The sequence below is a fragment of the Ipomoea triloba genome, chromosome 8, assembly GCF_003576645.1.
Source record: "Ipomoea triloba cultivar NCNSP0323 chromosome 8, ASM357664v1".
NCBI lineage: Eukaryota > Viridiplantae > Streptophyta > Magnoliopsida > Solanales > Convolvulaceae > Ipomoea > Ipomoea triloba.
In genome coordinates, this window is record NC_044923.1 from 11,945,040 (window position 1) to 11,959,604 (window position 14,565).

The window sequence follows — 14,565 nt, forward strand, 5'->3', positions numbered from 1 at the left end:
GGGCAAAAGAAAATTTGTATTCCACATATAATAGTATATATACACATAAATATTTATTAACACTTTTGGGGTCTTTCAAAAAAAAAAACATTTTTGAGGTAAAATGGGGTGGTGTGGGGGGCCAAGGCCCCCTACCCACCCACGTACTTCCACTCCTGCTCAGAGATTCAAGACATGCATGTCCACCTCAGTGTCAGTTTGAAACCAAAAAGGAGATACAAAAAAAAACTAAATTATTTATACCTAATAATTTAAAAACTAATAGTGATAATGGCCTTGTTTGGTAATGACTATTAGCTTATTAGGTTAGAATGTATGATTAGTTGATAATATTAGCTTATTGTAAAAAAGTGTTTGATAAATTAGCTGTTAGTTGATAGTTGTTTGGTACAATTTAATTTCTCAAAAAGCTAATTGAAAATGTTACTTTGGACAGTCTTTTGAATTTTAGTACTTTAGAGCTACAAAAAATTTATTAATCAAACACTTATATTAATTTTTAAATCAAATTAAACAACTAACCATAGTCAAGTAAGTCAAAATTGACTGACTGATTATTTACCAAATAGGGTCAATATCTTTTTCATATATATATATAAATGAATAAAAACAAAAATAGAGAATGACAACGGAAAAAAAAAATTAAAGGAAAAAAAAAAAACGATTGGCGGCCTCAACAATAACTGGCCATACGGACATAGTACGTAGTAATGAATGCCATATAGCTCCTGCTTCCTGCCGGCGGCTTTGGCGGCAGAGCTATACCGATTCCATCATATTTAACACGGCTCGATCGAACGACGTACATTATAGAGTTCACAATTAATTTGCTTCTTCTTATCGAAAACTTTTTTATTCCATGCATGTACTTTTACTTTCTATTTTTATGTGGTAATATATCATTGGAAGCAATGAATGATATATTTTAAAAGAGCTTTTTCCTAAAATGGTCCATCGACTATTAATATTGTTCATTCTCAATTTTACATTTCGACTTTTCATTGCACTAAATGTGATCCCTTGTCTTTTAAAAACCCACCCAATTCAGTTCTCTGTGAGGTATTCTGTTTGCTCAGCATTAAAATGGATGACATTTTGGTCCGTTCATCTATTTTGTGCCTAATACACTCATTAATACGAAAATTTTGAAAAGAAAAACTATTTTAATTATTTTCATTTTTGTTTTTGAACTCTATCAAATTAGAATATCTATAGATTTTGTTCCTCACAAAAAAATATGGACCATTTTGGAGAAATTTTTTTTTATTTAATTTTATTTTCATTTTTGTTTTTAAAGTCTATCAAATTAGAATTTATGTAGAGTTTTTCTCACAAATATAAATAGTTAAAATATCACACTTCAACCCCAAAATTTTAACTTTTCTCTACATACTTTTTCTCTCTGTCTAATCATACAAACTTTTTCTCTATCTCTACTATCAAGTTTTACAATACGAAAAAAATCGTACTCGTAAATTCCTCACCGGTATGACTGAGAAGTAAACTTACCTTTCGATCACAAGCGAGAGTTTACTTTTCGCCTCAGCCGAGAAGTTTACTTGAAAAACTTACATTTTGGTCCAACATTTTTCCTACTAGTGCACATTGTTATGCCATACAATGCACATTGTTCCTTATTCCAGTATGCCTTATAATGCACATTTTTCCTTCTTTCAGTGCACATCGTTCATTTTTCCAATGCACATTGTTTCTTCTACCAGAGCACATTGTTGTGTCATACAGTGCACATTGTTCCTTTTTCCAGTGCACACTTTTATGCCATACAGTGCACATTGTTGTGTCTTCCAGAGCATTTTTTCAATCGTAGATGACGAACTTTTTTTTTTTTAAAAGATCAATTAATCTTGATCACTAATTACTAATTTGAGTTGAATATTGTTTGTTTGTTTATTATTTATGGTTGTTTATGATTTGTGTTGAAGATCCTATATTAAATTTAATTTTTCAATAATTGTTTCACATCTTTGTGCCTCTAGTGTGCATTTTTTTGCCTTCTAGTGCATATTTTTTCCATCTTCCAGTGCACATTATTAAAGTTCATAGGTGACAAATTTTTTTTTATCTACGACTGAGATTCTATCTCACTTCTCACCTGAGACTTTTATCTCACCCGAACCTCTTCCTGTATATATATATATAAATGATCATGTGAAACAATTGCCTTAGGTGAGAAATAGGATGAAATTATATCCGTAGATTGAGTCCAGATCAAGGATCCAAATTGGAGATTTTGTTTTAAAAAAATGCAGTGGCATTATTGTAATTTTGTGTAAGTAATTTCTTTTTGTCTTCCAGTGCACATTGTTATGCCATACAATGCACATTGTTTCTTCTTCCAGTGCACATTGTTATGCCATACAGTGCACACTGTTCATTCTTCCAGTGCACATTGTTCTTTCTTTCAAAGCACATTATTGTGCCGGCCTTACAGTGCACGTTGTTCCTTCTTTCAGTGCACATTTTTATGCCATACAGTGCACATTTTTTTCCCTTCCAAAGTATTTTTTTTAATCATAGATGACAAACACTTTTTTAAAAAATTAATTAATCATGATCACTAATTACTAATTTGAGTTTAATATTGTTTGTTTGTTTATTATTTATGGCCGTTTATGATTTGTGTTGAAAATCGTATATTAAATTTAATTTTTCAATAATTGTTTCATATCTTTGTGGCTCCAGTGCGTATTTTTTGCCTTTTAGTGCATATTTTTTCCTTCTTCCAGTGCACATTATCAAAGTTCATAGGTGACGAATTTTTTTTTGCCTTTTATCTCACTTCTCACCTGGGGCTTTTATTTCACCCGAACCCCTTCATATATATATATATATATATATATATATATATATATATATATATATATATATACAATGGAGATTTTTTTTCTAAAAAAAATGCGGTGGCATTATTGTAATTTTTTGTAAGTTAATTTTTTTTGTCTTCCAATGCACATTGTTTCTTCATCCAGTGCGCATTGTTATGACATACAGTGCACATTGTTCCTTCTTTCAATGCACATTGTTCTTTCTTTCAAAGCACATTGTTGTGCCTTACAGTGCACATCTTCCAATGCACATTATATTGTTGTGTCTTACAGTGCACATTGTTGTGTCTCCCAAAGCCCGCATTTTAAAAAAAAATTGTAGATGACGAACTTTTTTTAAAAGATCAGTTAATCTTGATCACTAATTACTAATTTGAGTTGAATATTGTTTGTTTGTTTATTATTTATGGTCGTTTATGATTTGTGTTGAAGATCCTATATTAAATTTAATTTTTCAATAATTATTTCACATCTTTGTGCCTCCAGTGTACATTTTTTGACTTTAAGTGCACTTTTTCCCTTCTTGCAGTGCACATTATTGTGCCTTACAGTGCACATTGTTGAAGTTCGTAAGTGACGATTTTTTTTTTGATCTAGGGCTGAGATTCTATCTCACTTCTCACCTGCAACTTTCTTCTCACCCAAACCACTTCCTATATATATATATGACTTCCCGTGCGGTTGACCTTCTTAGGTGCGGGTATGCAATTGCTAAGGCACGTGATTTCCCTTCTTAATGTGCATGGTTTTCCTTCTTAAGGTGCATGATTTGTGTACTTATGGTATGTCAATGTTGAAACTTAAGGTGCATCAACCTAAAGCTTAAAGTGCGTGGTTTTCCTTCTTAAGGTGCGTGATTTGTTCGCTTAAGGTGCGTCAGTTGTGTAAAACTTAAGGTGTGTGGTTTGCGTTCTTAAGTTGCTTTGTTTGTGTGTTTAAAGTGCGTGATTTTTGTACTTAATAAGGTGCGTCGTTTGTGTACTTAAGGTGCGTCGGCCTAGAGCTTTAGGTGTGCATAGTTTGTGTTGTTAATATGCTTTATTTCTGAGCTTAAAGTGCATGGTTTGTGTACTTAAGATGTGTCATTTTAATGCTTAAGGTGCATTAACCGCACAACCGCACGGGACGCCATCTCGGCACCAGAACCCATCATTATATATATATCTACACACTCATTTTGCTGCAACTTTATAATACCTTAAAGGGCTGAAAAAATTATTTATTCAAAAATCTTTAGAATGTATTTGCCAAAATTTAAGCCGGTTCACATAAGACGCTCATGAAAACAGAATAGACAAATTATTAGTCTGGTCAAATTATAACCATTCCAAAGCATTTTGTGTAGTGAACCTTTAGGAGATCTTTCTATAATTCTTTTGTCCTAAATATTTAGATTTTTTGTACTGGGACATTATATAAATAATTAGAAACATATGATGCATAAAGTGTCGACTTTACGTATCAATCTATTCCCCAAGTGTCTATTGTAAAATAAGCACATTATTTTCTACAGCAAACACGAATGGTCATATTTGTACTGGTAGTGCCCACTCATTGAGCAAAAAATTCATAGCTCTTGCAGTGTTCATCTTATTCATCACCAATCCTGCCTTAAAACACCCGAATCATAGCTGATACTGCAATTGTGTTGAACTGATACTACAGTTATGTTGAACGGATACTACAATTGTGTTGAAAGGAAATTGCAGTTGCGCGGAACAGAGGCCGTGTCATCCGTCTGGAACTGCAGTTGTGTTGAACTGATACTGCAGTTGTGTTGAACGGATACTGCAGTTGTGGTGGACGGATGAGCGGTCTCTGTTCCGCGCAACTGCAGTTTCCTTTCAACACAACTACAGTATCTTTTCAACACAACTGCACTATCCGTTCAACACAACTGCAGTATCAGTCATGACCATGGTCCACAATGCATTGTGGACCATGGTCCACAATATAATTTGCGTTAAACACCTCCCTTCCCCACAAAATATATACTTAGCTTCTCCAAGCTAAGTGTATGACATGTTGACCTTTGGTGGCCACTGCACCTACATAAGTTGAGCACCCAAATACTTTTCTTGCAAAATTCTAACCCAGAACTAATGCTTATTCACATGTATTTTCCTACATATCTTAGTTAGATATGCCAAATTCACCTTACAAGTATCCCATCCAAACACCTAGACCCCCTGGCCTTAAGCCTTGTAAGCAGTCTCCAAGGACAAACCATGGAGCTCCCTCTAATTATCCCATGCCATAGAAAATTTATTTGCTTACCAATTTTCTAGACAATAGCATCCAGTCAAAAAAAAAAAAAAAAAAAAAAAGTGGGCCTTACTGCATAACTTAAGCAGGCAAAGCAATTAACACAAATTGTATCAAAGTTAATATACTTACCATATACAAGTTCTTTATGTAACCAACACATTCATCATAAAACTACAAGAAAGTTGCTTTGAGTAGGAATTATCATTTTATTAAGAAAAGACCAAATTCTGTCCAACACCTTACCAATACACACTCATGACCGGTCCTGAGCACGGACGGGATGGGCGACCGCCCAGGGCCCCATGCTAGAAGGGGTCCATCCACATATATGTATACATACATACATACATACATATATATATATATATATATATATATATATATATATATATATATATATATATATATATATATATATANCATATATATATATATATATATATATATATATATATATATATATATATATATATATATATATATATATATATATAGTGTTATAGTTATATTAGAAAATAAAAAATTAAGAATAGATGGGACTGCAGGAAGCTGGAATCGACGCTTAATTAAATAAATTTAGAAATAGAATCGACATGGGGACACCTAATTATCTATTAGAATCGACACCCTAATCGGCTAACCCATTCATCTTCTTCAATAAAATTTTTTCCCAATTCAATTCATCATCGCATCTTCGTCGACGATCAACGATTGTTCTTTTGTTTGCCCGTTTGGTCCCATTGTCCGTTGTAACTTGTATGTTTATTATATTTGTATTTTGTTTTGTATTTACATAATGTTAGCTAAAAAGCATTTATTTGGAAGTGAGAAAAGAAAAAAAAAAGAAAAAGAAAACAAGTAGAGCAGCTAATAGATTCACAAAGAGAAGCTATAAATAAATTTTTCAAAAAATCAGAATCATCTAATGAAAATTTGAAACAATCTAAATAAAATTTAAGTGATCAAGACCATGTTATTGAGGGTATAGCTAATTTGAGTGGCAATGATAATGTAGTAAATAATGAGAGTATAACTAATTTGAGTGATGATGATAATGTAGTAAATAATGAGGGTATAGCTAATTTTAATTTTTCATGTAGGGGCCTATTTTTTTAATTTCGCCCAGGGCCTCCAAAATGTTTGGACCGGCCCAGTACACACTCCATGCCTATGCCTTCCGATAAAACCCCAACGGAAAACCATCGACCTCAAGGAATTTATTAGGATCCATTGTGAATTATTAAGTAAAACCATTAGAATCAGCATAGAGACAATCGAAAATGCCTCTAAGAGGAGTACCAAAGAAATGAAACCTAGCAGATCAAATAATGATCAACAAGTAATTAATATTTAATCTTTGACAAAATAATAGCGGTTACTAAAATTAATCAAAAATTGGAATCTACCGTTTAAAATGGAGAAGATGCATTTATTTATGTTAAATAATAAAAAGAATAATATAATATAATATAATAGAAAAGAAAAACATTTTGAACCTTTTTCCTTAATTTATATATCGACCATTGTTGCAAAAATCCCCGCCTAGGCGCTCCTAGACTGAGGCGAATTGCTCCCTAGGCGTCCGCCTAGGTGGCCGGCCGCCTAGTGCCTAACTCGGCCGACTGGGCCAAATTTGACCGAGTTAACTCGAGCTAGTCGGCTTTGTTAATAAAATTTCTTTATTTATATAAGTAAGAGAAGTTAGAGACATATATAATATATATAATATAATATATGACATACACCCACACACATAAATTACTTTTTTGTTTTTATAGATCGCCACCTAGGTACTGCCTAGGTGACGCTCAGGTACTGCCTAGGCGCCGCCTAAACCGCTTAGGCGCCTACTGCAACCATGATATCGACTATCGAGTTTGGAGTATTTACTTGATCTCAACAAATTAAAATGAAAGAACACAGGGAGTTCAAGCCAATCATACATTTGGAAGGCTCATAATCTAGAAATACAAGAATGGTTCTCACAATCCTAAAAACTGGTAACCATGGCTACAAATTCACTGTCTTGCCAATTAAGTTGCATACCTCACCCACCCCCACAACCTACATACTAAACCAGAAAAAGGTGGGAAAATTAGTACTGCAGCTAGTATTGTATGTATTTGTCTGGTAGTATTTTACTTGGAAGTTAAAATATCTGATATCTCTACCATTTAAGGAAGAATAAGCATAACGACCATGATGCATGCTCGATCTCTTTCATTTTGGTGGCTCAGGACTCACTTTTGCAACGTACTACCATCGTACTATCTAACATCTTCACTTTGTTGAGCAACTCTTGTATGGTATCAGAAGCATCCTAACCACAGAAGCAATAGAGGCCATGGGATTCCAATCAAAATAAAAGTTAGAAGGGGTAAAAACTCATGAAATAACATAAAATTCCACTTCAATTCTACGACTAATGTAACATTATATTGCTAACATTAAGTATATTATGCCTTGACATTGTCACATTTAATTTTCTGTTATGTTTCCTTAAGGCCGGTAATTTTACCATCTCAATTATCTGTTCTTTTGAAGTTCGTAAACGACATAATAAACAATATACCATTAAAATTTTGTTTTTTGAAAAAAAAAATATCTATCAAATTGTTCTTTATTACGTCATTTATATAAACATTTCTTTGTAGCTACTGTTGTGAAATTAGATTACCAAATTTGACAATATTAGTAAAAGTTGTAGAATTAAATATGGTAAAATTAAAAGTAAATAACTAAATGTAGGAATATCACAATCACAATATTCACCTAGCTAAAAAGTGAATAATTTTTCAATAACATAAAAACTAACCTGTAGTCTTTTCCTTAATCTCTCTTCCTCTTCTTCCCTTCGATTTCTTTCTTCTGCAAACTTATCAACGAAAACTTGTCGTTCTTTGTCTATTAATCCAGTCCTTTCCCCTGCTTCCACGAGCTGATAGCGGAGCGTAACGATCAATGTTAAGTCCAGTTAGAACTCTATTTATGTGATCAAGCAGACATGTCCAAGGCCAGAGCAAAAGCCAAAGACTTAAATCTTGAAATATGATAAAATAAGACTCATTTCCATTTTTGGTCCTACTGTTATTGGGACATTGCTAATTTTAGTCCACTTCATTAATTTTTGTCACAATGCGGCCAGTCTTATTTATTCTTGCCACTTTTAGTCTACCCGGTATTTTTTGTCTTTTCATGTTTTGGCCATCTCTGTGACCCTTTGCAGTGATTTTCCTTACACATTTTCATCTAATAAAGAGGTCCGGCCAAAGCCACCTATGCCTTTGGCCAAATCTCTTCATTGGATGAAAATGTGTAAGGAAAATAACTGCAAAGAGTAAAGGAGATTATCAATGAATGAAAAGATTAAAATACCCCTGTTTTGGACAGTTATTTGACAAAAAATTTTACAGTGGACTAAAAGTGGCAAGGATTAAATAACACTGGTCGCAATGTGGCAAAAATTAATGAAATTGACTAAAATTGACAATGCCTCAATAACAATAGGACCAAAAATGGAAATCACTCATAAAATAACTAATTAAATAGCTCTTACCTTGTTTTCCAGAATCCTATTTCTGTCCCTTTCATACTGCAAATCTTTCAGAGCATCCTCCAGACTGTAAAAAGTGGAAACAGTTAAAAAGATTAGGGGGGTCTCCAGTTCACACACCCAAGCACACGGTAAAAATTTCTCATATTATTATTCACCTTTTCTTGAGCACATTATTCTCTTCCGTCAACTTTTGTAGCAACATTACACGAGTGTAATCTAATACTAGTTCGTCACCGTTGACACTTGTCATCTGTTCTTAAGGAGACACACATTAGGATACAAATATGAACAAAGGATATTTACAAAAAGGAATAACTGTAAAATAGTTCACTGAATTTCTTGCTTTTATGCAATTAGGTTACTGAACTTAGAAAGTGTGCAATCGAACCATCCAACATGCAAAATATGTTCAATTGAGACATTTAAAATAAATTTCAATATCAGCAGTGGGAGTAAAGATTAAAATGTTTTTAACTTAAATTGCATTAAAAGAATTAAGAAAATATAATGTTCAAATTACACATATTTTGCTCATTTGATAGTTCAATTGCATACTTTTTTAAGTTCAGTGATTTAAGTCTAATGGCTTATTTGACACTTTTTCATTTAACCCTAAGATGATCTCAACGCAGAAATATTTACAGAACATGTAATTCTTCTGAAAGAGGAAACATGTGAATAAGGAGAATTTACACTCACAGCTAAGCTTCCTCCAGCGTTTCTCTCAATTCTTTTAAGGAGGTTTTCTTCTCGCCCTGTGACTCTAGCCGGCAAAGGACCACACTGGGATCGGGGGCATTCTTGCTGAGGGTTTCTGGATTTGGATGCCAGCTGGGATGGATTGCTTGTTTCTGTCCTACACTCAACTGTAGCAATCTCATCTTCTTCACTGGTGTCTGCAACCGGTTCATGTTCCACTTTGGTTTTCAAATTAGATTTTTTATTAGAATGGTTATTATTACTATTATTCGAGTTTAATTTGGAGGAAGATTTTGTTTTAGAAGGAGGAGAGCTATTTTTCTTGTCACGTCTCTTTGCATAACCAATTAGATGACAGTTTGTCAACCTGCAAATGATATGAATTGAAGATAGAACATTTAATAATAGAGAAATAATATTATATTCAGAGCAAGATTATTAGAAGAGAGCGGAATATTATTATTGTATGAATAATAGGAGCATTTGCATACCAGTATTCCTTCTGTATGTACTGTAAACGATTCTCAAGTCTTGTGAGAACTATAGTGCGTTCAAATCCCTGCTTATCATGAGCAGGCTCTATGAAATTAGCTTCTAAGACGCCTGTTACACAGAACACAACTGAACTGTGAGTTATAATGCTGAAGAACAGATAAAAAGTAAAAGTGTAACATTAATTCATACTCTCTCACTTTTATTTTCCGGTAAAAGTGTCTATGTCAAGATTGACTAAGTGTGAATAGGGGTGTCAAAATGGGTCGAAAGCCGCGAGCCAACCCTAAACCGCTCCGTGGTGGGGTGGTTAGGATTGAAGAATTCTAGTTGGCTTCGAAGGCCAGCCGGCAAAAACATGCGAAAATTTCAACTTGCGGTGGGGTGGCCAGCCCGCATTAATGCCACTAAGTGTGAAAATAAAAATTAAAAATAGAGAATGAGAGTTCACATAATACATATTTTTTCGAAAAGCATACAATACCTATTACACCACGACCGTCACTCCCTGCAGCATTCCAGACCCTCCAGAAAGGCTGACAGGAAAACATATTTGTCATTAGAGAAACCTAACTCTAAAAAGAAAAAATGGAGCTAGCAAGAAATTAAAGGGAAAGGAAAAAAGAAACCTAGGTAGCTAGATTACCTTAATGAGCCTATTCTTATGGTAGACGTTGAATCCTTGTATATCAATGTGATATTTCGCATCTTTTGCAAAACCAATAGTCACTACGGCAAACAACTGGTCACATACATGCAAGACAAAGACAAGGGATTAGCTAGCTAGAAGTCAATGACGAGCGAGGGGAATATATATATATATATATATATATATGTTCAAATGTGGCTGCGCCTTTCGGTGCGGTTCGTACGAAAATACACCACTCAATATTAGAAAACGCACCATAATGAAAATACACAAAAACAGTAAAAACACACCACACCCAAAATAATGTACCATAACTACCCTGCCTCTAATGGTGCATTTGCTAACATTGCGTAGTGTATATTTACATACCTAGTAGTGTTTTTTTTATGATGCATATCTAATGATACATATTTGTGATGCATTTTCTAACATTGAGTGGTGTATATTTGTATACATAGTGGTGATGCCGCACTTTAAGTGCGGCCACACCTGATTATGACCTCTATATACACACACACACATATATATATATATATATATAGTTTAAAAGCACGAATTAGGACATACATTTGGATCCTTAGGAGCATCACCAACAATAGGCTGTGGCCTGTATGTGGTTTCTTTCGAAATCATCATATCATGGATTACATTATGATGCTCAACATCCTTCCCTCTCAGAATGATTTGAAATCCTGCTGGAAGCTTCAGATACAGTATGGATGCATAACTCTGAGAAAAACAATCATAAATTTTTTTTTTTATTTATAATCGAGTGCAGGTGCTGTGCAATAAGAATGAGATATATAGTTGATTAATTTACGCGACGTACCCTTAAAGAATGTTGGTAAGTCAGAAAATGCCTAGAGTTTGGGTAAGTTTTTGCCATCGCGATCTTCTTCTCATCCCGGTTGACACCCTTTATCTGAATGTCCTGATCCAAACAAACAAAATAAGAAAAAGAAATAGACTAGACTTCAGATATGAGCATATATAGTGCGTGCGGATAATTGAACCTTTTGAGAGAAGTACAAGAAGCGTAACAACTTAACAATAAAAAAATTAATTAAGTAATTACTTCTTTATCTGTTTCAAAATCAAGTTCTGGTAATCCTTCATCATCCTCCCAAAGATTGTATATGATGATACGAGTACCTTGATCATTCAAAAGTTTGAACTACATACAAAATTACAACAAATGGTGAACTTAATTAGCAAGCTAATTAAGCAAACATGAATATTACAGAAAAGAAACTCAAGTCCAAGACTAGGGATAATATATATATATAGGGATAATATATATATATATATATATATATATATATATATATAGAATTATGGAATATCCCTACCTGCTCTAGGAGATCATCTTCACTTACATATGGAGACCACTGCACTATAGTCTCCAAATTCCTTTTCCAATCATTGGCAGAAGATCGAACCATCATATCCCAAGACTCTCCTCTTTTTTCAAAATCAATCTTCACCAACAATAAATATAAAGATTTACTTGGTCAAACATGCATGGAATTGAATATAATAGCCCATATATTCATTCATGAAGTTATCAAAGCATGAAAAGGAGAAAATGCCACATAAGTATGTATATATGGGGAATGCATTTTAGCCTCACAATCCATTCCATTTGTATAGATCTAGAAACCGTCCGTCAAGGAACACTCTACTAATCAAAGATATTTATAAAATTAAAAAAAAAAAAAAAAAAGAGATAATCATACCATGGGAACAACAATATCTTCTTTGCCCGTTCCCCTTAGAAATGTGTAAGAGAGCATCCCAATGCTTTGCGTTGGGCTACAGATAAGAAAATTAAAGAACAAAATTAAACCATTCTGATGAATCAAACATACAGTAGTTGATCAAATATATAGTAAAAAAATCACAGAAGTAAGCTAAGTATGAATCGAAGTTAAGAGTGAGTACCTTCTTCCATCTTTCCCCTTGCAACGAGAGAACACAATCACATCTGCTCCAAGCCTCATACTACTTGTCTTGAAGCCATTCCCATCTGTTTAATTACCCAAAAATCAATACGATCAAGGAACATCTAAATATAATCATAACACTTGCATTTCGTTTAGTTTGCCCTTAGGCATAGCTCAATATATTGGTCGAAAGGTTGAGTATGGGTGTAGTGACCTAGCAAGTACCCGAGTTTCTCAGGTAAAAAGCATGCACTCAAACACTGTCTCACTAAGGCAGGTCCATGATTTACCTCCCCTCACAATTCCCACCATGGCAAGAGGGTTTAGGGTTTAAACCTAATACTTGCATTGCGTTATCAGAGAAAAAGCGAAAAAGTTATGTAACTCACATTGGCCTATGGTATTCGCCAATTTGCTTTTGGTAGAATAGCCGAGAGACATGCATTGACGCATTTTATCAGGATTCATTCCACCACCATTATCTGCACAGGCATGCAGACCAAATATAGGTAACCATTGACGCAAAACACAAAATCTGATCTGATCTAGAGCAGCCGCAAACTAAAGAATGAATGACATATACGTATAGTACCTTCAACCAATAACATACTATTCCCGTCTTTACTACTTTTCAGCACATCTACATTGACATAGGTAGCTCCATTGCAGACCTGCACCACGTGTGTATATATGAGTCAAATTAAAGAATTAAAGATCCATGTAAAGGAAATCTATCGAAACAAAAAAAAAAAAAAAGAAGTAAATTTCGGGGCTAAGCTAGCTAGTTCTAATAAAAGGTTCTATACAACATACATACCTCATCCAAAGCATTATCTAGAAGCTCTGCAAAAGCTGTATGCCAACAAAATTTATCAGAAAACACACACACACACATATATACAACCCATTCCTGTAAAACTAATTTCGTTACCTCCCAAAGCCCACTTGTGACTTGTGGCATTCGAATGTAAGAACTTTGGATGGACTCTGACATGATCCATGGCAACTGCATGTATATACACGATCATATGGTTGTGACCAAAAAACAAAAAAAAAAAAAACCAATGATTCTACAAATTCAGAAGCCAAAACACAATACATATATATATTCGTGCATGGCCAAAGACCTTGTGGTCTAGTGGCACCCAGTTTACACTCTCAGATGGAAGGGAGTGGTTTGAGCCTAAGTGGAGGTGACTGTTGACTCTATGTGCTTCATTAGGTTGAGATAGTAGTTATGAACAGATACTACATTGTAACACAGATTCGTGCATGAGTATTAATTACCGGAATAAGAGGGAGCAGCGGCACAAACGGTTCCCTCATAATCCCCAGCTTTCCAGAACTGCTTGCAGCTCTGAAACAATGGAGAAGCAGCTTCTGCCGTCCGTTTAACAACCGCCGGCAACTGCTTGTCCCCCGCCGTGCTAGTAGGGTGACAAGTACTCAATGGCAATGCGGTTTGTATCTGGGAATTTATACGAGCGCGCTCATGGGGCGGGAGAGGATCCAGGAATCCCAAGGGAAGCACCGACTCCATCACTCTCGGCTTCTTCCGACGATGACAACTTGCTTCCGTGTCGTCCGAGTCATCATCATCGTCGTCGTCGAAATCGGCAAAACGGTCGTCCAAGGAACCAGTGCTACTGCCGCTGCTGATGCTTATGCAAATCGCGTCCTTCCCGGCGGGGACGACGTTCGGAACTTCCTCCATAACTTCTTCCTTGACCTTCATGGTGGGGTGGAAGCGATTCCTATTCGATCTTAACTTTAAAGAAAGCGAGTCCGATAGAGAAACTAGGGTTTTCAGAGAGTACGTGGAGATAAACCTGGACGATTAGCGAAACAAAAAGAAAGAAATTGAATCTTCTTTGTTTATCTTTATTAAACGGATTTATTCTTTCTAATTTCCACGCCCGCACTGAAAAATAGCACAGGAATGTAGGAAATACATATATCAAGATAATCAAGATAATTAATTTAACATTGCAAAGGCTTATAAGTAAAATATTAATATATAGGCGAGGCTGTTGGTTTCCCGGATGGTTGCGAGTTCGAATCTCATTCCAGTTCAAGGTGGGTATAATTGTTTGAATCCCATTCCAGTTCAAG

At 34.7% G+C, this 14,565-nt stretch overlaps 1 protein-coding gene across 1 annotated transcript; it reads right to left on the bottom strand.

The window, feature by feature from the left end:
* Positions 1-7,347: 7,347 nt before the first annotated feature.
* Positions 7,348-14,352, bottom strand: LOC116026965 (protein MICRORCHIDIA 7-like). Its single transcript, XM_031268389.1, has 19 exons — positions 13,741-14,352; positions 13,385-13,459; positions 13,271-13,305; positions 13,046-13,124; positions 12,843-12,935; positions 12,452-12,536; positions 12,247-12,322; positions 11,860-11,988; positions 11,586-11,684; positions 11,340-11,441; positions 11,078-11,239; positions 10,508-10,603; positions 10,346-10,397; positions 9,861-9,972; positions 9,370-9,736; positions 8,826-8,920; positions 8,671-8,734; positions 7,930-8,052; positions 7,348-7,434 (listed from the first exon to the last, which is right to left on the bottom strand). The coding sequence occupies exons 1-19, from the start codon at positions 14,186-14,188 to the stop codon at positions 7,348-7,350; spliced, it is 2,379 nt and encodes a 792-aa protein (XP_031124249.1). The 5' UTR covers positions 14,189-14,352.
* Between the last annotated feature and the right edge of the window lie 213 nt (positions 14,353-14,565).